Below are 27,750 nucleotides of genomic sequence, written 5' to 3'. Positions count from 1 at the left end.
TCATGGTTAAATAATTTATTGACAACAATGCACACACGTAAATAAAATTTGAATAAAACTTACACGCATGATTCAAATAATTACAGTGAAGCATTTAATGCCACAGTTTCCTTCAATTGTTCTAGCAAGCAACAATATTCTAGAAAACTGACGTGACAAGATACTAGTAAAATCACGCAACAAATTGGCCAAGGAAGTTCCAAGAACGTCACTTGAAAGAACCATGGAGAACCACTTAATCACACGATAAATATCCACACAACTGCTCATGTGACAGGTTTTTTTTTTACCAACGTTTATCCGTTTTCATAAATAGAAGAAAATACAATCATTGTTATTAATTCATCCATTTGGAAAAAAACCCTGATCAAGCTAGAAATTATTCCCTTATCCTAATCATAGTTGTTTTATATTTTGATGTATTGTCTATTCATTAAGAATATATTACCATATTGAGAAAACATAAAATGAAACAAGCACCGGTAATGTAATTAATGTTCACCGGTTACAAACACGTGCCTTGTGGCTGCTTACACGTTCGTTGGACATATAGTATCAGGTGTGTCAAGAAACTACAATGCCTATGGAACACGTTTTCCGAGTTGCTCCAAAATATTTTTGGAAAGCAATGCCACAATATAAAACATGTAGTATTAGATACATTTGTAACATGTAACAAGTTCCTATGTCCCGAAGTGAAGACAATATCTATAAATAATTAATTATATAACCTTTGTTGGGGTCCATGTGGTATTATAACGACTTGGTAGAATTAAATAATGAGCGTAGCCCGAGGTCATTATTTTAGTTTCCACCAAGGCGTTATTACACCATATGGATCGTATCAAAGGTCCGTAATTTCTATATTACTGTATATATCTAGTTCCTTTGACAAATTTCAAAAGAATTATCCGATTAATATATTAATTACAGACAGAACGAGGGTACAAGCCGTCACCCTGAACAAGTTAACGTTTGTGTAATGACGTCATAAAGAAGGTGTATTAACTCGATGTTCCTCAAAATGGAAACATCGAGTTGACATATTATATATCGAACCTCACATGACCATGTATTAACCAATGAGAAAAGTGAAAATAAGAGCATATCTAATATATATCTATGTGTGGTTTCTGAGAGGACAGACCCTCTATGTGCCATATATGGTGCATATGTTTTGGTAGACTGCGGTATGTTCGTGTTACGTCTCAATCTGGTTAAAATACAGGTCCTTATGATCACTACATTTGATAAGAGGATCTGACAACATCCCATTAGGGGTTACGTTCTGGTGACCTTTGCAAAATTGCCAGTCAAAATTGCTACTGCCAGAATCTTGACTGGGGACGAAATAGTTTGAAAAAGCCGTACGAAATATTTTCCTGTACGTAGTCATCTCGCCCAAAAATCACAACAAAGCGTAATGTATATGTATACTGGGACGAAATGGCGTTATCGATTGATGTAGCAATGTGAAGAAAATGTATTTAATCTGAAGAACACGTGGTAAAAAGGTCATTCGAACATGAACTCTGATGGGATGTTGTCAGATCCTCCATGGAACAGAGTAGTTATAAGGATCTGTATTTTAATCAGATTGGTTACGCCTTCTAGTAATATTGCAACTGTTGCCCATTCTACAGTTCTATCTCAGTAAGTAAAACCTACTACCAAAGACGCCGAACAGCACAACCCATCCGTTCACGGTATACGTAACAACTGGAGACAAGCCAGTTATCCAACTCACTCTCACTACCACCTTTCTAGGGTATGGTTGCCTTGACGGGATAGAACATAAACCTTCCTCATAGCGGATGAACGCTCTTGATCAGTTCCAGGCCAAAAGTGTCCATGGATATGAAAGGAAGAAGCAAGCTATTTAGGTAGAAATCGAGACGATCCCTAATTTAACACACTACCTTCACTTTGTTGGAGCCCCTGGTCTCTAATAACACATCAATAAGCAGGTAAGCAATCTTATCATCATATCATTTACACATGCAAAGTCACTTCAAGTGAATTTCGGGTGAAAATATATGAAAGTAATGGTGCGATAAGAAACGGTTCCCATAAAGTTTGCCATGAAAAAACCTTGTAATACTGCCATAAATCAACTTATTTTTGCGCGAAAATACATTTAACTTATTTTGTTGACAACCATCCTCGATACATCCACACCAGGACTATGTCATAGGAAAAGTAAAACTGATAGCAACATAAGACACATGTTCAGGTAATTTCAGCTGAGTTTTGTCTTTTTTTTTGTATACAAAAAGAATCGAAAAACGGTACACTGTAGTTGACTGCATGGCTTTAAGTTGAGCGTCGCTGTTTTAAGTTGAGCGTCGCTTTCTCTGTAATCTTCAAAGGAAGTCTTTGCAGGCCTGTGATTGGTCAGATTTTTTCTCCTGAATTGCCTCCAGTTTTACTATGAGATAGTCTAGGGATGGGTATAACGTCAATGATAGTAACCTCTAGAGCATCGAGGATGGTTGGCGATTAGAATTCTATTTGGACATAACAATTGTGTTTCTCAGCATAAAAACTTACATGCATAAAACAAAAAACAAATTTCATTGATATGAATTTGAAATATAAAATCAACATTAGCACTTATCATCAGGTCATAATGAAAACAAAAATCATAAACGTATTCGTACAATTACACAAAAAATAGAAGAAAAATAAAAACATACATATTGGCGCAAATATATAGATGAAATCTTAAATAGAATAAATTGTAATAAATACTAACTACATGGTTTGCCATCAAATACAAAATAAACTTGGCTATTATCATAGCTACAGCTTTGACACATAAAACTAAAAGGCATTAAGTTCTCCTTTTGATCAAACTGATATTCAAAACTTAGTGACACACAGTTATTGCTATTTCGTCCTGAAATGTATTTTCATGGCAAATATTAATATTGAGATTCTTATATTACACATTTCCATCTGAGATAATTAGTCTGTCTTTGTAGATTTGTATTCCATTAACTTACTAGAACGGAACGAACGAATGCTGACAAATGATGACAAATGCAACATCTCCATCGGGACAAATACACACGTAATCCATATGGGGCTAATTTGAACTGATAAAGCCCGTTAGCTAATGGTCAACCTCTTATACCGGGTAGTAGCAGTCAGCAGACCACGTGTCAGTCAGCAGTGGTCAGTTGTCAATGACCCTCAGTAACGAATCAGAAGAGAACACACACTAAACTATCGTGTCAATAAAAACGAACCCGTCAGCGCCTCTTGAAGTTTTCGATTCAATTGAAAACCCATCGTACGCAACAATCAGTTGTAATTGGTTATGGTCATTTCGGTTAGTATTACACTGCAAATAGCGTTCCATATACACTGGCCAGTTGTGTCAATCCGCAACACCTCTTATGCACCAACCATTTGATAACACTCCTTTGGATCTCTAGGCAATATTTAGCAGTTTTTAAGGCCCAGAGCTTTGGTACCAGAAGGTGATAGTGTTTTCTCCTAACTAGTCGTGTGTTAATTACCGAGGGTAGATCACTAAGTAATACTAATGACCAAATTCATCAAAAATTTGACAAACCGCCTTTGAATGTCAAAAGTGTCACAAATCTTTAGCAATTTGACATTTCGCTACGCCAATTTGACACCACCCAGCTGATGATGTCACTAAGCAATACTTGTTTAATGACTATTTGGTCCTAGCACCAACCAGATGACCAAGCTCCGCCGTACATATTTGGACTTGACCGAGGATATTTCTTTCTACTCTGAGGCTCAATCTCCTCCGAAACATAATTGTTCAGGCGACGCTTCATCTTTTGGAACACGTCAATCTTTTCAATGATAATGTTGTTTCTCTCCGTTGGATCATCTGTAAAGACAGTGAATGACACCATATTATTTGCTTACTTAAAAATAACCAAATATTTTAACATCTATCCAGATGGTTCACACTAACTGATGATGATGTGTAAATATAATAAAAGAAATACAAGAATGTTAAGCTTTACGTTTTTTATTTGTGTTATAGTCGGAACCTATTTCACTAGGATAGAGCTAAAAGCGAACAATATACAGATCACCAAGCGTCTTGTGGAATTTTTAATTACATCATACGTCTGTTCCATGGTAATAAACCCTTAAAAGGTATAGGAACTATTTCCAAAGTGTAATTTAATTTCTATTCCTTGTCCCTTCTTTGATCTTACCCCACTATTTACACGTTATTTACGGCGGCATACAATAATGACTTTCCCGACCTAAGTATTCAGATTCTTGGTTAACATCAATAATAATTTGTCTCTGGAACAACTACTTACTTTTGATGTCGAACAGTTGGTAATTTGGGAATATATACTTCCTCATCAGCTTCCTCTCCTCTCTCAGACAATGTTTCTGGAGTTTCTTGTAGCGGTTTTTTTTCCAGTTGTACCCAGTAACCCTTCCAAACATCCATGAGAAGTAGGATTTGACCTTCTTCACTGCCTGGTTCAGACTACCATATTTAAAGAAGTCCTCTTCCTCCTCGTCCTGCATTTCTTTAAACTTGGTACACTTAGTTGGACCCTTTGGGACCCGGTACCAGTCGTTGTATTTCCCGGGGCTTCCTTGGATCAACTTGTAATCGCCGTACCTTAAATGTGCAATTGAAATAGAGAAAATGAAGCCCTATTCGTGCGAGTTCATAAGTCATATAACTCAACAACTCATTGTACAATTGCAGTTGAAGTAGAGAAAACTCGAGTTGATATTGCGATTCAAAACAGTTTACCCAATAAGGTATTCTTTTAATGAAACGGTCACTAACAATTTGCTATCAGCACCGAACATTTTGTTCCCCTTCACATTAGTAAGTAACCGCTTAGGATATGTTTCGACAGTGATAATGAATGTTGCTGATAACTGTTCAAGAAGTTTGACTTAGAACATTTCTTTTTGATCATGTCACACTAGCTCGTACCTCATGGCGGCCACTGTCGAGCCACTACTGGAGTCTATATTGTAGATGAACTCTTTCCTGCGGGATGGTTTCCCCTTTAACATCGGCCACTGGTTCGTACCATCTATCGCCATCCCTGTAACGTCAATAAAAGGGTTTGAAAACAGAAGATAGTTTTACCCCTGTAGAAATGTTCGAGATACAATGTACATCCAAGGAAATCTGCGTCCTTGGTATATCAATAATCATGCCTCAATGATCTCCAAATTTTGGTTCAAGGAGATTTTTTTTAACTATGAATGAAACATTAATTTGTATGTACAGGGATATTTCTTTTTCTTTTATGCAAAAATAAACTTTCGATAACACCCGTCATAAAAATATCGGAATTAAATCAAGGCCAAGACATGATATCAAATTAGAAATAGGGTCGGTAACGCACTGTAGTTCGGAAAGGGAATGAAAACTACAGTAATATAACACACATGAAGATATTTTGAGTGAAAACGTAATATGATTTGATGGTCACTAATTTTTTTTCATTATCCATGTTTGACTAACCACCATACAAGCACTTGGCAAAATAAAAGCAACCAAACATCTCTTATTCCGCCTCAGACAAGAATCGTGTATTCCTATTGGTTAAACTACGTCACGTGATATCCAAGATATAGTCTTATCCCGCCTCAGACAAGAATCTTGTATTCCTATTGGTTAAAATGACGTCACGTGATATCCAATATATAGTCGTATTAGGTTAGTAGAAATCGTATCAGGTTTGGACGATAGAGTTATCGTTCTTTGCCCCTAACATTAGCACAAGATGGCGGTCAAGTAACGCTTCGCAACGACGGCAATCAAAAGATATGGAGACAAAGTGTTTGAATGATAGTGCTGATGACCACTTTCAAAGCAAACCGAAATCGGCAACACTTATTTAGGATTATTTAACAGAAATGGACCATGACAACGCATTCGAGTCTTCAATGAGGTGAAAATTGTTTAAGTTTGAGTCGTTTTGGTTTCCGTACATAATGCATTTTGCAGTTACTTCTTTGAAAGGGTCTTCGACGGGATAAATTCGTTGAACAGTTTGTTAGTGACCTAATACGGAAAAAAATATTGGGTCTAAAATAAACATGTATCAGGCTCGGCTTCGCCTCGCCCGATACAATTTTATTTTAGACCCAATATTTTTCCGTATTAGGTCACTAACAAACTGTGTAACTAATAGTCTCACCTTTCGTCTTTACACCAGCTGCAGCCAGTAGTGTAGGAAACCAGTCGACTGCATGGAATAGTCTACAAGGAACGAAATCAGATTGTATGGCTAATAATAAAGACGCTAACCTTTTACATGTCACATTATATACAGAACACCAATTCTCATGGATTTGAAATATCATAATGCACTTTGCCTGAGTACAGACTTATTTCAGCTCTCTATCTAACAATGATCATCACACTTTGGAGGGACATAAAAAGCTTTATCGGAACAGTCAAACTATAATGTGAGTATGTTTATGTAATCAAACATAACTATATAATTATTAATTTCAAAATATTGCGAATATCACTTTATCCACCAAAGCAAGGAATTTATATAGGCTTTGTCTTATATTCGATATTTTTGGTGAAACATCTTGTCAATAAAATGCGTTGAAATGAATTATGAACGACAGAAGTCTTCATATCTATTGACATTTAAAGCTCCGGTAATACATCTTTAGGTTATACCATGTAATGTGATGTAAATACTTAAAGCTATCCTATGAACGAATAAGCGATACCTACCCGTCATGAATGTACTTTTTGCGTTTCTGGTACTTCTTGGCGAGGACAAAAGACACAGCCCTGGTGCCCCCCTCCCACAGTGTCGTTTTGGAGCCCCTCAGAGGAAGATTGTTACCTGCTACGTGGGCTGCCCCTCCATTCTACAACAAACAAAATGTCTTCATTCAACGACAATACAGGTGATATTTATAAATTACTTTATGTTTATAATGGAGAATTCAAACATTAGCCCAATACAAATATTGAATAAGTGTAGCAATGTTGAATTTATTGCTCTATTTTAACGACGATAGCAACATGTAATCAGCGAAATTATAATAAGGTGTAAGTATTCTGTGCAAAAAAGCAACCAATAAATCTTAAATATGTTTGATATAAATGCTTATAATAATATTGTCTCACCATAAGCCATTGTAATTTAGTTTTGCGAGTCAATTGTGGATCAAGTCAATCCTGAATGAATGACTAAAAAGGGAAATTATCAATCAGAAAACATATTTGATACGGAAAGTTATAATTAATGAGTCAGTACTCACATCTGTGGTGAAGACAATGATCGAGTTCTGTAAGTACTTGTACTTTTTCAGAGCGGCGATAACAGTTCCTATGGCGGAATCCATAGCTGTCACCATTCCTGTAGGAGAGTGGACATGATGGTATCAAGGTAATATATTCCATCATTTAACACATACAGTCAAAAATGGACACCAAAGAGACACAACAGATTTTTCATTTTCCTTTATAGATAGGCATCCTTTATACTCAAGTCAATTTTATATTAAACTTCACCAAATAGTGTTAACAAGTGTCCTTTATGGAAACGCGTCCTTTATATAGAGATGTCCTTTACAGCATTGATTGAATTATTATAAAATCTTTTGTTTTTCTCCTTTTTTACACAACAACTAATTCTAGAACAATTAGATCATTCAAGCTGCAATAAATGCAAGGATGATACGATGGCTAAACTGATACTTTAAATCAGTTGACGATGAAGGCATTGCACTTGCGTTTATTCACACGAATAAAAAAAAAACCAACACTTCTGTAATATGATTTTATTACTTCTATTTTATTTAGATAAGTAAATATATATCATACCGTTATATATTTTCCGTTCTCTATTTTTCACATTTCTGTAAATTGACTGGAATTTCTTCGGTACCTAGATAAATAGAACATACACATATATACAACCAATATATGTTAGAGTTACCTCTCTTTAATACCAAAAAACATAATCATCAATATCACATATACTGTAGAGACTCGGCTATGCTAGAACACCCAATATATGTTATACACCAATGCATGTCAAAAATATGACAACCAATGCTTGATATTTACATTGTCATTGCACAGTGCCTATATGTCGACATCGTATTAAATAAAAAAATTATAAAAATGTCACGAAAAGAAAAAAAAACTATATTACATATTACATTAAAGTGAACAGTCGGGCAAGGATGGCTAAAGTCGGTAAAAATGGTGTGCATGGTCCCATGTATCCAGCTATAATTTCAGTTAAATGCTAAATGGAAACTATCTCAAGTTAAAGGATCTTTCCTTAAAGTGTGTAATTTTCTCGTACGAAGAAATTTTTTAAAGCAAATTTTTCTATTAACGAATTTGAAAGTTTCTTAAGGAACGCATGAACCCTGGAGTTGGGGTATGTGTACATGTGGAATGTTTAGGTTAAAAAGGAGTTACATTGCTCACCTGTAGCGGGGTATGGACGGATTGGAAAGACAGGTACATGAATAGAGGTTTATCAGACTTCCGATTTTCACGTATCACCTCCACAGCACGGTCGGCGTATGTTTTCTGTGGAAAGATATTCAATTTATTATTTTAAGTTTCTACCTTATTTATTGGATAGCAAAACTAAGTTTCACCAATGTGTCTTTCCTGGTGTGGAGAATTGTAAATTAACAGGATTTCACAAGGAACATAGATGAAACTAAGGTACATGTATTTGAAGACATGACAGTACGTGTATTAAAATTATTAAGACGACAAAAAAATCTAAGTGAAGTACACAGTCTGTGAAAATGTAAAAAAATCTCAGAAGCGAGTACAAGCTGGACAGATGTCTGTAACGAATTTACACAGCTTCGCAGTGTTGGCATGTCTTAACGTCATCAGTACAGGCGGTAAAAATAAAAGTCTTATGTTTCTATCAATTTCACACCAGTTTACCTACTGTTGAATACTGTTTCTTTGGAGGATGGTAAACAGACTCGTTGAATCGGAAATCGTAACCATTCTCTGAAAAAAATAAAAACAAACAACATAATAAGAAAAAGTTGAGTTATATTTCAAACGATAGCTATCCACTCCCGTTTGTTTTTTTAAATCTATACTAATACATTTTATTTCGTCGCAAAATCTAGATAGAAACTCACAAATACTATACTGAATTATATGAACAAAAGTTAATTTATAAACAATAGTTTGTTTCAGGTTGATAAATTGAGAAGGTCAACACACCATTGGTATATTTCGGAGAAACTTTACATTGTTTCCAGCGATACAGTGATGTATTTTATTTAATTTTCTTGTGCAATAACCAAACGTAAATGTTTGGCTTCGATATGATACTGTATCAATTAAAAGATGAATGTTAAAAAAAAAATAACAGTGAAATGGGCGGTGTTACTTTGGGCTGTTTACAGCCACTCGTATGCCCCTAAAATGTAAGCCTCTTAAAGAGATCAAGTCTCAGGATCCACATGAAGGTCAACGGTAATGTTTAGAGATGATTCTGTACACAAGATGAATGTTGCAAAGGAGTTATGAACAATGTAAGTAAGAAGTTGGAGTCCCTACCCCTAGTATGTTTGTAGTAGTCCTGAGCCCCCGTATAAAATCCTAGAAAACTGTCGAAGCCTCGTTGTGTTGGAGTGTACTGCCGGTTACAGAATCCCAAATGCCATCTAAAAACACAAGACAACAACATCTTAAAACGTCATTTTCGTTCAATGACGCACTTAACTAATGTAAATAAATTGCAATTTTAAGAGACTTAACTAACATAGCTTTTCGGAAAGGATTTTGATAAAGAAATTTTACGAATCTTAACACGAATGATTACCATTTGTTTAATTGGGTGAAGTGGCAGATTATTTAATGCAACTCCACAAAAATAAATGTCAGTACAATTGTTAACATGTCTGATTATTGCATAATTCTTTCGAATTAAATATTTTACTTGTTTTTGTATTCAATCAGAATGTCTAACCAAATATTTTCTCATAGTAGGCTAAGTATGTGTTTGGAAACGTTTAGAAAGTATTTTTACGGATATGACGTTAGAAACATTTTGAATATCTTTGAGTAAGATTGACCGCCGAATACTTAACTCCAATGTTTAGAATTTCTGTATATGTTTCATTTGATGCATTAATATGGTGACACGCAGATAGTAAACGATAAAAGAATAGACAGAAAATAGATAAAATAAAAAAAAATATCATGAATGGCATTATTGAAATTGGGCTAAGTATTTTTTGTCACTGCGACATTCCTGATTCTCAGTTTCAAACTAGGGGGGTAATCTAGTATTAGAATGTTGCTGAGAAAAGTTACAAATAACTTAAAGTCTGTCAATGTAATGATTGTATAAATGCTGTGGTTGCTATATAAATGAGAGATTGACCCTAAACGAGGGGTAAGAGATACGGTAATGAACTCGTAAATCTACTGAGCCGTCCTCATTAGGTCAAGGCCACACAAGGTCATACAAGCGGCTATCGAACGTCCATCTGAGCGGGGTCACTGCCCTTAACTGCCCTACTGCCAAACGCTACCGACCAGACTGATAAACTCCTCGACACCCCGGATGTGACGTACCATAAACGTCATAATCCCCCAAGTACTTCTAATTATCAAGGGTCAACGGCCCCTGATGTAAAAATATCCATGTACTGGCTCTATGTATACTAAAACGCTGACCAGACTTCGGGGGACTTTGACTTAGCAGAAAAGGTATTGGGTTTAAAGCGTGACGTCTAGGATGGAAACCTTCTGTATATGTTTCATGTGATGTTTGATTAATATGGTGACACGCAGATAGTAAACGATAAAAGAATAGACAGAAAATAGATAAAATAAAAAAAGGTAAAATATCATATGTTTATAACAATTTGAATGGCATTATTGAAATTGGGCTAAGTATTTTTTGTCACTGCGACATTCCTGATTCTCAGTTTCAAACTAGGGGGGTAATCTAGTATTAGAATGTTGCTGAGAAAAGTTACAAATAACTTAAAGTCTGTCAATGTAATGATTGTATAAATGCTGTGGTTGCTATATAATTCAATTTTGCTTGTTACGAGCATTTTCATTGGTTTAAAAATTTACTTTATCAGCCCATAAAGGAAAAAATGGCGTCGCCGTTTGTGACGTTGTTTCTGATTGGCTGAGATGACGGCGTAATGATTTCATAGACAAAAGAGTCCCAGAATGAATTTTGAGTATTGAAGAGATCATCTTTAGTAATTTGAATTATAAGGATTAATTTGAATAGATTTTTTTATGTTATGGAGATATAACATAAAAATCTGAGTGTACTCTCATCATAAACCGCTTCGCGGTTTATTTAGAGTACACTCAGATTTTTGTGTTATATCTCCATAACATAAAAAAATATATTCAAGTTAATCCTTAAATAAATGAGAGATTGACCCTAAACGAGGGGTAAGAGATACGGTAATGAACTCGTAAATCTACTGAGCCGTCCTCATTAGGTCAAGGCCACACAAGGTCATACAAGCGGCTATCGAACGTCCATCTGAGCGGGGTCACTGCCCTTAACTGCCCTACTGCCAAACGCTACCGACCAGACTGATAAACTCCTCGACACCCCGGATGTGACGTACCATAAACGTCATAATCCCCCAAGTACTTCTAATTATCAAGGGTCAACGGCCCCTGATGTAAAACTATCCATGTACTGGCTCTATGTATACTAAACGCTGACCAGACTTCGGGGGACTTTGACTTAGCAGAAAAGGTATTGGGTTTAAAGCGTGACGTCTAGGATGGAAACCTGATTCTTCAGAACGTGTTTCAGTAAAACTTTCTGGACGTGCATTTTACAGTGCAAATGAAAGCAAGACATGCTTTGAATAAAGTAATTCCTTAATCGCAAATGAATCGAAATAAGAAAAACCAATAGCTCATAGTGAAACCACTTGCAATGGTAATTCAATCAATTTGAAGTGAAATTAAAATCCTTGACTAGCTTTCATGAGACAAAAAACCGAAGTTACATTATATTGCAACTGACCATAGTCAATGCAGTATCACCCTAAGACATTGTAAATATGCCACATTGCTTCATATATTGTCTCTCGCGAGACGCTGAAAAGGTATTACTAGTAGCTTTTAAAAATATGTTTATAACAAGTCTTTACACGTGGTGGGAATTAATTACGTAATAGTACCGGTAAATCTTTTATCAACACCTTGTATTCACAAGAAAATTAGCATCTCATGTGTCTGACAGTTGTCGTGGATGATTCTCAAGAGGACGCGTAGTAATCAGGAGCATATGGGTCTAGGATCGGTTTCCTTCCTAGATAGAAAATAATACCTGTATGTTGTTTAAAGTGTATCATTAAAACCTGGTTGAGCCTAAATTATGGATTCATTATTGTTCATTTTCTTATTTCTTAAGACCTACTTTCCAATCATGTGGGTTGCGTATCCAGCATCCCGTAGTTTCTCCGGCAATGTGGGGTAGTTGAGGGGCAGATGTTTGGCTTCGGCAGGTCTGATAACGCCATTCTGTCAGTACAAACATTAAATACCTTAATTAAGGAAATATCACTTGTGACAAACTTGATGTTAGATAAGTTTGAAAAGTTGTGATTATAAAAATTGATGTCCAATCTCTGTCATCATCCAGCGAGTTATCGCACATAATTGATGTATAAACCGACTGATCGGCCAGTTGGCAGTACTGAAGTCTTCTGCAGTATGATTCAGTGATATAGCACTATAAGTTGGCATACAAATTGCACTGTCATTACCGAAAATACTGACGTCTTCACATACAAAATATACCCGATTTCAGTCTAGATTTAGCAAAATACTACACTCTGACCTCCAACATTCATTATCCGTAATATATTCTGTAGTTTTTTTTGTCGGACAATCACGTATCTTTTACTCGATGGACATAGCCCTAAATCGACCATCTGTGAACGCAAAACATAAACACAAATTTTGCTCAATTGTTGTAGTTCTTACCTGTAGTCCGAATCTGAATGGATATACTCCTGTTAGAATACTGCTTCGGGATCTGCAAGTAGATATTCAAATATTTTATTAGATACTCTAACAATATGACGCATTGTATTGTCATGGCATTGTATTTTTTTTATAATTTATTTTTTATTTCATTTTCATGTGCAATATACCACATAATAAATAGATACTTGCATTCTTATTCACATTCAATATCCTTATCACGCTCATTCTCAAAACATCTTACTCATATCACCATTATCATCATCATCATCATATCATCAATCGTCACCATCATCACAACCAACATCGTTCCGTGATTTTCATCATCATCATCATCACAACCATAGTCTATCTCATCATCATCATAACATCATCTTCATCATCAATAACATCATCACGACCATCATCTTTATCATCACCAACATAATTATTATCATCAACATCTTCATCTTCATCATCAACATTCATCATCACATCGTCTTTTTTATCTCATCATACTGTCATTTATCACACTTCATACTTTCATCTTATATTAATCATTCAAGAACAATCACACTATTCCGTCCACACATAAAAAGAAGCATACATAATCATATATTCTCTTCGCTCATACTATCTTTCATTCATGAAGGCGATATGGAATTATATCTTATTGTTTCTTGTTATATACACGCAAAATGCTGGTTAAACATGTTCAAATATTGATTTTCAATCAACTTCCTATCTACATGTACGAGAGAAGCGCATGGTATAAAATGTGTTATTTTATAAGATATATAGCATTTCGTTTAATGATATTCGTATTAGGCACTCACTCTCAAATAAAAGTTGTCTAGTATGTTCAGAGTAGAAAAGATACTAGAAGCCACATTATACAATGTATAGAATACCCACAGACAGGTCGGACAATGACAAATTGATGATTGATAAATTCCACATAACAGTGGATAGTAATTAGGCATCTGATGCATATCAGTAGTATTACAGAGGTACAAAATATTTCTAGTTCACGTATACTTGAAAGAGAGCAAAAATTCTGATCACTTTAAATGTATAAGTACATTTGAACTATTTTCACCGAAACAATGACCAGACAAAGGACGCTGACCCTTGTCACTGTGAGGGTCAATCCTCACGGGTATCACTACTGACCACTACTGACCAATGCTGACCATTATTCACCTGACCGAGATAAACAGCAAGGTCATTTAAGGTTAATGCCAACCACCTATCTGTTAAATACTATAGATGTTTTCATACTGATCCGATTTCACCTTAACAGACAAAATAGTCTTGAATGGAAAATCCCTAAACATGCAATGTGGTTTTTTTTAGGTTTTCGGGTATGATTGCCTTATGAATTTACCAATGAGTCCATAGGTAGGAGAACATGTTCTAGCATTATCAGCAGGAATGTCCTTACGCATTAAAGACAATAAGTTGGTTGATTAAAACTCAGAAAAAGGTCTTTTAAGGAAGAGCTGTACGGCTTGCAATTTATTGCTGATGGTTTTTGATAGCGTGTTTTAGGAGACTGCGTAATGCACATGTTTCTTTTGTTTTGTTAATAAACCAAACATCATATGCCATCTGGTCACTGAGTATTCCGTCTTTGCATATTACAGAGTTAGCTCCCTTGCGGTTGTTACGTCATTATTTTGTTGGCTCAATTCACGCCGTTTTCTCCGAAAAGTATGACGTTACGCTCGCAAACACATGACGTCACAATCAATATCTACTCGCAAGGACAGATAACTCTGTAATATGCAAATACGGAATAGCGGTTATCCCAGTCCATATCTGCTTAGCGTTAACTAGAACCAAATATCTAGGACGTGGTTATTCTTAAAAAGATTAAAATGTTTTATAGAGAAAGTTATTATGCAAAATTGAACAAAAGCACAGTCTATGAAAGTTTTTTTTCCATATAACGTAGTTAATTCTTATTATACTTTTTTGAACAGAGCTTTGAGAGAAATCAAACTGTATAAACTGTATCTATGGTATGCAGGACTGATGGTAATCGCCTTGATCTTAAATAAAATATCAAAATTATCTATTTTCTCTCAAGCAGAAAATAGCTTTCTGAACATAATACAGGACAAAATGTTAATGCTTTTAATGTAAAGAATTCGATATGGTTATAGAAAAACTTATTGGAAAAGTGATATATATGAGCAAAAGATAAATTTGATGAAAAATTCATTTGATCTTAACTTAAATAAGTTATATGTAAATATATCATTGGATAACAAAAAGTAACCAGTACTAACTGCGAACAGTAGGGTGTCGTTATCAGAAAGGGGTTACCGTATAGTTTTCTTTCTTTTTTTTTGCGATTTCGAGGGAAATCGCTATGATCGCGAAATTTTTATCCCCGAAACATTTATATATGAATAAATCATATGCAGAATTCAAAAATTTCAATCTAAAATTTAAACTTCTTGCTTTTTTGTTCCAACCCCGAAAATTTTTACCCTCTAAAATATCCAGCTATACTATATTGTATTCTACAGTCGAATAGATTATGTAACAAAATGTTTTTATCACTCACGGTGTACATGTAGGATGGACGTAGGATGAGTTGAGGATGACTCCTTGTTTGGCCAGACGGTTTAGGGTTGGAGTCCGCATATATCGGTTGTGCCAGCCCACGTCATTCCAACCTACAACAGGTAATCGTATACGAAATTCTTATAAAATTTCTTTAGTTCGTGTTAAAATGACAAAATAAAATAAACCAATATTTTAAAAAAGAGAAATGTTCTAGCGAGCAGTAAAATAATGGATGGTTGATTAAGTTGATCTTTGCAAGAGAGTTAAAAAAGCTATGGCTAGAGTATATTACGCTTTAGTGTATGAGCAAGATTTATCGGCTCTGATGGAAGGGCGATATAATTATATTTTGCACCTGCTGAATTCAAATTATGATATTAAAATGCGACTGAATTTGGGGTGATATTGGTGTTTTTTCCCCAGACTTTATTTATTCTTCCTTAAATCTCCTTTGACACCATCTCATTTTTGGTCATATGTTCTTCAATAGAATCAAGCTAGGAAAACTTAAAACAGAACTACACATAGTCACTCAATAAGTACAATTACCACAAATATAACTACAGTACAATAGGGAAATACATTTTCATAGAACACTGTGGTTATTCGTGAAATGATAAATATATATACATTAAATGTACCATTTTATGAATATAGGTACATTATACGTACCATTTTATGAATATAGGTAAATTAAATGTACCATTTTATGAATATAGGTACATTATACGTACCATTTTATGAATATAGGTACATTATACGTACCATTTTATAGAATATAGGTACATTATACGTACCATTTTATGAATATAGGTACATTATACGTACCATTTTATGAATATAGGTACATTATACGTACCATTTTATGAATATAGGTACATTATACGTACCATTTTATGAATATAGGTACATTATACGTACCATTTTAGCCGAAATTTTGACCTGCAACTACAACTGGCTACACAGTATTGTGCTTTGAAACATAAGAAATGCTGTTCCGAGTGAGATCCCTAGACTGTTAATAGGACAAATCATATAAGTGCCATGAATAACAGTTGAGATGGATATGTGTTTGTCTGTTGTCCGATATTTTGTCTTACTTACGTTTGAATGACCCTTATACGAATATTTAAAAATAGATGAAGAAATAAAAAAAAAACTGTTCTTTAGAAAATGTGACAGAAGCGATAAGCGCATACCGTTTTACAATGACTTTTGATGGTGCGCCAAAAGTGCGGAGTGTCGTGACCCAATGATAGGGTCATTGTGGCCCCAAAGGCTGCAATATAGCTTGTTACCTGTCTGTCCGCTGTCACAGATTTCTTTGAGTTGTAAAAGAAAAATATCAAAAGCCCGAGCTTTTAAAATTGCCCTTGAGACTATTCGCGGATTTTCTCAATGTTTTATCCGGGGCAGTTTGAATGCATTCAGTGTCACATAAAAAGGTAATTTACAAACCTCAAAGCATTTCCCCCGTTACACAGGTTATAAATGTGTCTGTGTGTTTATATATTGACCGAGATAGATTCGGTAGTGAAGGATTGTATCATGCTTTCGCAGATCTTTTACACCTGCTGGATATCAGAATTCGTTTATGGCTTCGACCTTCACAATGTTTACATCAGCTAGAATATAAATTTCAAAAGATAACCCCAGAAAAAAACCAACAACATTTTGGAGTCATAATTTTGAGTATTTTCTTTCCTAATATATCCATGACTAATATCCTACACGGAGTCCATATTAAAATATCTAGTTAAGGTTTGCAAAAAAGGTTCTTGACATGTCATTGTGACGACTGGTTTGTCTGTTGTCGGTAAAATGTGACGGTCGGGATGTGGTGTCCTTTTTGTGGCTCTGGCATGCTTCAATGTGAAACATTACAAAATTGACAAAGTTTCCTTTACCGCAAACACAACAATAATATACCGCAGTCTTCCAAAACATTCATACACGCAGCATATTGCATACGAGAGCGATCGTCCTTTTATAAGAGTCTCAGTCCAATAACCAACCAACCTACCACCCTTGGTACCGTTACTTCAATATACCAGTACAACAATCTACCAGGTTCCCATTTTACTAGCTCCTAACTTAAATAGGGAATTCCATAACTTCATCCTAAATTTATAACCATGGGAAGATATGATATGTCTTTCAGTTTGTCAGACGTCAGCGATATGTGAAATATGCACGCTGTAATAACCACACAGAAAAAACTCATTCCCTGTTGGAAATAACGCCAGTAAAACACCAAGGAGGTAGCAGGGAACATGGGGAGGTAAAGTGTTGTTATCGCAAACGGAGTCCAAAGTCCAAAATATATGAAAAGAAGGGCAAAGTCCACATCGTAATTAAAAATAATCAATGTCACTTGCTAAAATGTGTGAAAATTTATCCATCACATTCTTTATGAAATGAGACAAGTCGTAAACTAAGCTAAAGCTGAAGCCTTGGTTTTCGTTACGTCGTATCAGATACCAGGTAATGTTGTCATTTAGGTAACACTGTGTAAACCAGGTAATAGTTCCCTAAACATAGGCATGGATTACACTGTTTTAACGCGATGAACTTAAACATACATCAATCACTTTGTAAAAGGACGAAATATATAGGGAGACGGACTTTTAATGGCCTTGATCATTAATAGGTCCGCGTTACACAATAATAATAATAAAAACGAGAAACACAAACGAAAATCGGCTCCGAGGCCATTACATAACAAAGAGGAAATTAACGTCGTAAAGAGAAATGAATATATGGATATTGCATGCCCTTAAGAAAAAAAACCAGAACGCACGTTACAGAAAGAGAAAAAAAACCACCCAAAACATCAAAATTGATTGTGCAAATAAGTGCATTCAAAATATTTATTAATGTCAATATTATATTACCATTGACACTAATGATTGAATAAGGATTGTTGTCTGTTGTTAAACGACAACAAAATACATGATACTAAACGATATGCACACAATGTTCACTTACATAATTTTACAATATGCCAATACGCTGATGATTGTCATTAGGAGCATTGTATAAATATGGAAGATACCTCATTCTCCGTTCTATTTATTAGAACAGAACAAACAAATGATATCTGACCTATGTGCACTTAGAACTAACGTCGGTTGATGTAGCTTTACGTGGTACAGATATTTATCATTACAAAGAAATATGAAACATCTCTATGTTCGCGGAATGTAAGTAATTCCCGAGTCTGTGGGGGCGTCCGACATGATACATAAACAAACAACTTTTATAACCGACATTAAGTGTACGTTACTGACCGACTTTGTTTTTATTTACTGGCATTTAAACATCATAAACAATGTGACCAATGTAATTATGGTTACATAAGTAAAACAGCAAAGTAATGAAAAATACATGTCAGTTTCAATATTACTAGACAGATTTGTATGGAAACTCGGAAATCGTACAACGAGAATATAGAACGATATGTTCCGGAAGATGAAGCGGTCTATGGAGGAGTTATAGGCCAAACAGCTACATCATATCTATAAGTAGGTCACTACGTGACCAAGTCAAATTTTAGAATATTAAGTAAGATACAAGTAGAAAACAATACGACCTATGAAGAAATACCGAATAAGAAAAAAAGGAGTACAATCATATTTAAAGATGCTCCACCGCCGATATAGCATAAATGATATTCAATTTTTGAACAATAATTGGTGTATTATCGTGTATATATATGTCTAATTAACACAAAAAATAATATAAAATAATCTCTTTTGTCTTTGGTGCATGCGCAATCAGTACTTTATTCCATATAGGATATAGTGCCACGGAATTTTTTCGGGGTACAATTAATTATTTTTCATATTTTTAACTTGAAGTAAAATTAGAAGCTCATACTTTTCAATGTTGGTAATGGTGTTAAGTAAGTAACTTTTGTAACTGAAGAAAAATACAAAATCGTCTTCTCCTTTTTTTGATAGTGAAAAGATACTATTTGTCGCCGATGGAGCATCTTTAAAGGTTGTATTGGAGTTCATAGATATTCTCTATTCATTTTTTGAGCATTTATGTCCTCCTATACAGGTAGAGGTTACAGACGCTAATCTTGTCGTGTACATAGCTTCTGGTTATTCAGATTGACCTGACAAGTCTAAAATATTTACTCGAATCGAAACGACATTGCCTGACAAAAAAAATGCCATATTAAGATACCCACAACACCTGCGTTCGGAGGACAAAAGCAGTACCCACAATGTTACGTTCAAGTATTTAGTAAATTACTATCGGGCTTACTACCTATGTATTACCCATATAACATACACTGACCTTGATATCGTGTCGTGGATACATAACATATACTTGAGTGATAGTATAATGACACGATAACAAAACTATTAAAATCCAAACATTCACTTTCCTAGGCTAGTGCGTTAGATGGCATTACTCTAACCTCGCGGATATCGTAACCAAATATCCTATGATTGCAAGTCCAAATTATTACATTGAGCCAAACATCTTTATGAAACGTAAAGATCTGTATTTTAATCAGATTGGTTAAGTGTATACAATCATAGAAGTGTAACAGGTCTAACTACTATTTTTTATTGTACTCGCTGCCCCCTTTGCATGATAGTAAAAGGCGACTAAAATTGATATCTTATTTTTTACTCTTATTTACAGACTTCATTATTCAAACATTTCCTATGACCCCTTTTTACTTGATGGCTATGACTTAATTTGTTGTTTATATGGTTCACTAGATTCTGTTCCCTGGCTTAGACACACCACATTTTATAAAAGATGTAGCCTAAAGAGTGGGATGACTGGTTTGCCCGTTAACAGTATAATATGACCGGGTGAAGTGTACTGTTCGGTATCTTTTGCAGATTCTGCAGTGAGATATCACCATTATCAAAAGGAGAGGTAATTCTGATGGAAGTCTACGTCTATGATTTTAAAACACAAGGCTATTAAAGACAGCCGTAAGTATTTTGTGAGAGACATAAATAAAGTGTTTGTTTGTTTGATTATTTAAACGTCCAATTAACAGCCAGAGTCATGTAAAGACGGCCTCCAATGTATGCAGTGTGTAGCGTGTGTGAAGTGCGAGGTGCGTGTTTTGGAAGACTGCGGTATATTCGTGTTGTGTCGTCTTGTACAGTAGAACTGTTGCCCTTTTTATAGTTCTATATCACTGAAGCATGCTGCCGAAGACACCAAGCAACACACCCCACCCGGTCACATTATACTGACAACGGGCGAACCATTCGTCCAACTTCCTGTTTGCTGAGCGCTAAGCAGGAGCAGAAACTACCACTATTATAGACTTAAATAAAGTGTTGATTGTTTCAAGTGACAACGACGTATCAATGTTTTTTGTTCACCAGTTGTTCGTACTGACGGATACCTTCAGCTGGAAACTCAAATTCAGTTCATTTGATATCAGATATTCATTCAAATAAATCTTCATAACAGTTCTATTCTCCTTCTCTTAATGCATGATTACAAAGAGGACAAATAATAGTATAATATTGTTTTCCATAGCATAAATAATTTTTTTTTGAAATCAAATATCATTTGAATATGCATAAATTGAAAAGAAACAAGCAAATGTTTACAGAAATTACGGCGGAATTCCGAAATTTGGTACAATTTCCTATTCGCTCGTAGGGAGAATATTAATTATGCCTTGCATGGACATAGAATCTACTCCCTGTGTTTGTTGCTAGTTGTGTTGTACATGCCATTCAGGCCCAGTCACAATGATTTCGGATTTGACATATTTTCTTGTTGTGACCCACAACGCCATTTATAATAGCAACAACATGATGTGTTTTGTACCAGAAACGAAGGATATATGGGAAATACAGCTGTGTTTACGACAGGAATAGTTAACGCGTACACACTTTGGCCTCATTGTTGCAGGATTGTATACCCAAAACATATGTTCTCGGCATCGCGTGTTCTAGTGACCGACAAAAAGAAACAAGATGTATATATCAAAACGGGGGGTTGGGGTTCGCATGCTCTATTTCCATGGTTTTTCTTTGGATAAAGTTCTTTGTTGGGGGGACGGATTTGCTCTATCGCATAGTACTGAACCCCAATGGATAAGCTAATAGAGGAAAATTACGGAAATATCAACAGGGGTCCACTTTAGTTAAGGTGTGGTACCTCTTCAAATTGTGACCGTAGTGAATACTGAGCGTCAGAAGAAATCCGTAGGCTCTGAAACATCATAAATGAGTGAGGAGTCCAGATTTCATAGATGCTATGACGCTTTCACACCAACTATGATAATAAGTTATAATGGAAGAACAATCGAAGTCATTTCATACCATTTAATCTTAGTACAGGGATAAGCAAGTTGATTTTTGTTTCCATATTTCTAAAACAGAATTCGATGCCAAAAGAGAACCTAGCTTGTATAAACATAGATAAGAAAAGGAGAGGGTTAATGAGCATCATTTTTAATGTTCAAAGAAGGATATGTGAGAAGTGCAATAACTACCATTGCACTTTAAAAGTCGGTCAATGACGGGACAATATTAGCATATGTTTTGGTTTAGGTTATCTCCCATAAGAACATCACCAGAACCATTATGATAATAACTATATCGTACGATACTTTTTTGAGCAGCGTGAATTAGGACAAGGGCGTTGTGACCTCTTCCGCTAATGGTCTTACGCTACATGATGTTGGAGAGGAGTTACTCTTCAAGATATCATCGTTATCATCTTTCCGCTGTGGCAATCGCTGGCTATATATTTCATACGAACCTCTCTTTGATGTTTTTGTTATATAGGGGATATTTACCGCACATTATGTTGTGAGATTTAAAAGACATTCCTTTATAATAAAAATCTATTTGCATTATGTCCGATCATATTGACATTCTTTCGGATTTAGTTACTTTGTTTACTTTCATATGTAAAGGGGCTTTGTTAAATCACGTAAACTGTATGATGCCATGCGAAGCAAAACACATTAAGCATTGTCCAAATAGGCCACTTTATAAATCTGGGTCAAGCACTGACACATATATCTTTGAAATAATTTATCGCTATTTTCATTGTCAAATTACCTGTTTACTTCATTTCCATCCCCCCTTCTGATGTGCTTCAAAAGGCTATCATGACAGATATTTACTTCCACCATCAATTGTTATATGTATTTGTTGAACAGCCCATCGATTTCACTGGTGAAATCTTTCGCAGATAAAGATACATACAGAATCTAAATTATAATGTCAAAATTGAGTATCAACATTTCATAACTTCTTCAAACAGTCAATCATTCTTTGCATTTACATCATTGATTGGTTCGAATACTTGAATGTTTTTTTTGTCATTTTTGTCAAAAACCTGAAGATATCTCGAAGTAATCCAATTGTTGCAAATGTTTTGTCGGAAACATTTAAATGATGTTGATGCGAAAATGAAAACATAATAGACTGAATCCACTGTAACATTAGATTTTCACTTGTTTATATCTCCTTGATGTTTGAATGTATGACTGTTATTCAACTCGAAATGTTTCAAAACATGAATTCATGTCAGAACGGAAAGAATTATAGCTACATGATATCATGCAGTTTTGTTGTTTTTATGAATATATAGTGTAAATAGAAAAAAAACAACGTTTTGAATATAAATGGAGTGAAAAATTATATAAATATGAATATTACACAAATAGGCAAGAGCGCTTGCAAGACGTTTCGGTTATATTCTTATAAAATGTAAATATTTACAGATAAAGTCGTTAAACTTTGTTACGTAGCAGGTGCGACATTGAATTTCACATGCCCCAATTGACGTCGTTTTACCATACCAAGGTCAATAAACCAGGTTATCAAGTATAAGAATGTTAACACGATCAACAGGATCGTCCTATCATTAGAATACCCTGATCATTGACACCTGACCTCAGATAAGTAATGTTATCAGGTAAGTACACAGGTGTTTATACACATTTATCTCTAAATAAATCTCTACTTACTGTAATGTGTATTAACACAATCTTGTCAATAATGTGACTACTATGCCATGAAAGACAAGCCAGAATGACGAAATTTCTTATTAAACTGAATGTAAAAATGATCATAATTTTATAAATAAAAATAATCAAATGGTGGCTTCTTTAGATTCTGGTATTGATGCATGAAACTCCCTCGATTCTTTTTAAATTTCGAAATAAAAATTTGTTCTTTACATTATGTTTTTTTCTTTCTTCTTATTTTTATTGTTATTGTCAACTAAATCATTGACATTATCAAGCACAATACTTTTCAGGATTGTTTTAAAGCCGAAAAAAACTTTGGATTTTTAAATATATCTACACTATATAATCTGTATGTAACGTACTTACGCTATAAGCAGGTATAGCCTAAATGTGGCGTAGAGAGAGTATGTCCATTTGCTTAAATGCAAAGTATACGCGGAGTCTGTAAATAGCCTTCTAGGGAATGATGATTAAGAAAATAAGCGAGTTTCTGTGTTGTCGGGGTCTATTATCCGTTGACCGAAGTGTACTAACACCAGTATAGGTTACTTAATGTGTTCTTCGATAACTTTAATAAGAGCGGTTGTTTAAGGAGAAAAACTCTTCTGCTTTTGCTGCATTGATGATATTGAAGTTGCTAGTTTCGTGCAGGCAAGGCTTAGATACCAAATTAGTTGCGCAGTTTGGGACCGCTGTGTCGATGGTAATCTTAATTGGTATTGGCAAATCAATGGTGATCGTGGACTGCGGGTAGGGTGTTAATTGTACTTGCTGCCCCATTGCATAATCATAAAAGAAATCCGAACGTGGTGGTTTTATTTCATTCTTAAAAATATATTTCTTGTTCATTATTTTGCACTAAGTTCACGTCTTCAAAAAAGTGTGTACAAAAAAACGATATCAATGTGATTATGACTCTCCGTTACTGGTCGGATATATACTGTGAGGGGATAACTTATTGTCATGTAAGGAGTCTCCTGCAGTACATTTCAGTAAGATAGCACTTTAGACAAGACATTCACCCATATTACAATGTATGACCAGAAGGTATGATGTTACAGAATAGACCGCAATATTACACGTACACGTATATGATGGCCCCTTCATACTAAGAACCTTAACTTTTGTCATTTGAGTTGGAGTTTTTTAATTTTCAAATGAATCAGCAATTATAGAACATTTATGTACAGTTTACAATAGTAGTACCAGATGTTCGTTAATTGATAACGCTTGAACAGCAATTCATTGCATGTGCGTTCTATGAGACTCTGGTATATTCGTGATGTGTCTCTTAATAAAAGTACAAACGTGGTTATATAATGTTCAATGATAAAAAAATGGTTTAATGTAATAACAAACTGAACTGATTGAAACAACAATAAACATTACAGCCGACTCCGTAACATGATATTGACAACGAGCTAGTCAACCGCCCCAATCCCTTAATGATGAACGTTAATTTTAGCAGGAGCAGAAACTATCACTTTTATAAACTATAGATACAGAATCAGGGCATTCCTCACAGGGGCGAAGGCCACACTGAATGCAAATAGTGAGGTGGTGTAAAGGGAAACACTAGGGAAAAAAGTCAAAATCCAAATATATTTGCCCTTCGCGCAGTGTCAATGTTCATTCATGAAAACCACACACACTAGTGTCACTGGTTAAAATATCTGGTGAAACTGACATGCTGTTTTTCTGGCAGTTAAATGAACCACATGATGAGATCTTACTTCCCTTTACTTCTCAAACTTTCACGGACGTCTGGGCGCGATAGGATCTAGTGTGGTTTAATGTGCGGTAGGGTGGTATGGGCTGCAAAAAACACATTGTATCATGGTCTTTGTTCAGCGATCCCTGTCTAGTTTATAGCTAGATTCTTTTTTGAGTGAAGGGTATCGTCCAATATATAAATTACTATGCCGTAACATCCAAACACACATCAACACATCAGCACAAAGACGTCAACAGATTTTAAATGGGAACCGTTACTTAAAGGACAAGAAAAATTATGTTTATATAATTTAGATCCATAATAAGTGTGGGTTAAAAAAAATTTCCTATTTCGGTACATGATTACACGGTGACTTCTTCAGATTCTGGTTTCAAATCGGAATGTAGATGTTTTATCGAATATATTGTGAAGACCTATAGCGCTTTAAGACAAATACTTCTACTTTAAGTCAATTCATCGAAAAATTTATTCTGATATTAAACAAGATATAGCTTCATGTGTAAAATTCTGTTGTTTTTTTTCAATCAAAATAATTATATCATTCGGCATGAGACCTAATTTCCTATAGAGCTTTTAGATTTTGAAAATATCGGATTTATTTTATTTTGTGATTATTTTTTGGATAATTAAATCAAATTATCTTCATCATGATTTTAGATAGATTTATTTTCAAACATAACACCCCAGATTAAGATCCTGCAACATATACTTGTAGCCACACACGTTTGTGTACACTACATGGTACCAGTAAGACCTATATATTTGATAATACTTCCTCTGTTATATCGTAATATCACTTCCCATGTAGAAAAAAACAGAACAATCGGCCAGTATGGAGGGCGAAACCTCATTTCCTGTCATGTGTAACCAGAAACCACACGAAAGACATGTCTTTTCGTTTAAGACTACTCAAAATACGACGGGTAATATCACACTCCATCGTTCATTCAAAAGTTTTAGATATATTTTTTAATTGTGTTTGTTTAAGGATAAAATCAAGGGCGATGGGCAAAAGGTCCGATTTCAAGTATTCCTACATTTACTAATGTTTCATTTCATAAAATATATAAGTTAAAGAAGCATCGCTTACCATTGCTAGACGATGTCTTTCGCTGATTCATCAGTTAAAGAAATCTACTTTGACAAATATTGTGCTCATAATTTACGTAAAAAACATTTAATCTGATTTTATAAATTAAAACTGTTTTAACATCAGCCTAAATCATTTGCTTCATTATTTAAAAGATGAGCGAGAGTGCATCATCCTATATTAAAGAAATTTGCTTTGATGTTTATCATGAATGTTTATGGGCTAGATGCTTCGTACCTTTTCTGTATACTGCATCTAGAATACACCTAAGTTACACACTATTTTATTTTCAAGGTAATGCTCTAAAATCGATTATTTAGGTTACAAATTGTATCAATTAAATAAAGCGGAAAAACACTTACCTAGATCGTCTGCTAAAATGAAGATTATATGTGGTTTTGACGTTTTCGCTGCAGACAAACTCCAGATGGACAACGTCACATATACAGTAATAAACACTTGATAATAGAACTGACTCCCGATAATCCTTGCCATTTTCTATTCCGTAAAATTTTGCTTACGAGCAGAAATGACCAAACACAATTGCAAGATTTCCACAAAGAACGCAGTTTTCAACGTTATTTAACAAATCTTGATCTCTCTCTGTCCTTTTATATTTTAGACGCAAACCACGATTTGCAGCTTCAGCACAATGTAATGGATTGCATTGCATGCTATTTAAAATGTCGTTTAAAGCTTTAAATTCTTAAAAGCTGTGGAGAAATAATCGATATCAACGTCTTTTTTAAATTGCAGCAAGCTAAAGTTGAAATAGTTTCCCACAATAATTCCTGGGTCGATGTTAACATATCCGATCGAAGCATGCCAATGTCCTCATTACTATGACTGTCCTTACTGCTGACAGGTCACTCAAGTCACGTGTAAACATGTGCAGATTAATGCATGTCACATCATATATCACAGCGACAGTAGATATTATGATGAGTCACTATTTATAAACGTAAATAAATAAGCGAGTGTCCTGTATATGTAAATAGTAAACTGGGATAAGCTGTGTGCGCCCAGTAACATGTCACCTTTCGTAATAACACAGTCTCTGACAGCGTGTTGCTTTTTATCGGGTAGGCAGATCCTCACTCTGTGACCCCTGGTCAAAAACTTTACAGTAATGTGTTCGTATCATCTACACACATACACACGCGTGTTCTTAGTCCTGAATAGGGCTCACACTCGTACAGACACACTGTAATATTTGACACACTACCACAACACACGTGCCACACAGCGCTAGGGAACAGCTTATCAGCGGATACATACTCAAACACTTACGTCACACTCGGGTATAAACAAATACAAGAGGGGGATCAACCAATTTATCATCTAAAGTTTAGAATATAAAATATTTTTCATTTATTGAATTTAAAATTTCGCAAGCA

The 27,750-nt window shown here is 34.9% G+C and overlaps 1 protein-coding gene across 1 annotated transcript; it reads right to left on the bottom strand.

The window, feature by feature from the left end:
• On the bottom strand, positions 1-27,579 carry LOC138330017 (arylsulfatase I-like). The gene is made up of 14 exons (XM_069277362.1): positions 26,716-27,579; positions 15,543-15,654; positions 12,989-13,040; positions 12,420-12,523; positions 9,563-9,669; positions 8,937-9,001; positions 8,453-8,557; positions 7,835-7,898; positions 7,270-7,367; positions 6,734-6,873; positions 6,180-6,241; positions 4,961-5,075; positions 4,320-4,633; positions 1-3,871 (listed from the first exon to the last, which is right to left on the bottom strand). The coding sequence occupies exons 1-14, from the start codon at positions 26,846-26,848 to the stop codon at positions 3,699-3,701; spliced, it is 1,644 nt and encodes a 547-aa protein (XP_069133463.1). The 5' UTR covers positions 26,849-27,579; the 3' UTR covers positions 1-3,698.
• Between the last annotated feature and the right edge of the window lie 171 nt (positions 27,580-27,750).

This window comes from Argopecten irradians, chromosome 8 (assembly GCF_041381155.1).
Source record: "Argopecten irradians isolate NY chromosome 8, Ai_NY, whole genome shotgun sequence".
NCBI classification, from domain to species: Eukaryota; Metazoa; Mollusca; class Bivalvia; order Pectinida; family Pectinidae; genus Argopecten; species Argopecten irradians.
Note: the sequence above shows the minus strand (reverse complement) of the source record. Positions and strands in the feature narration are given on the sequence as shown.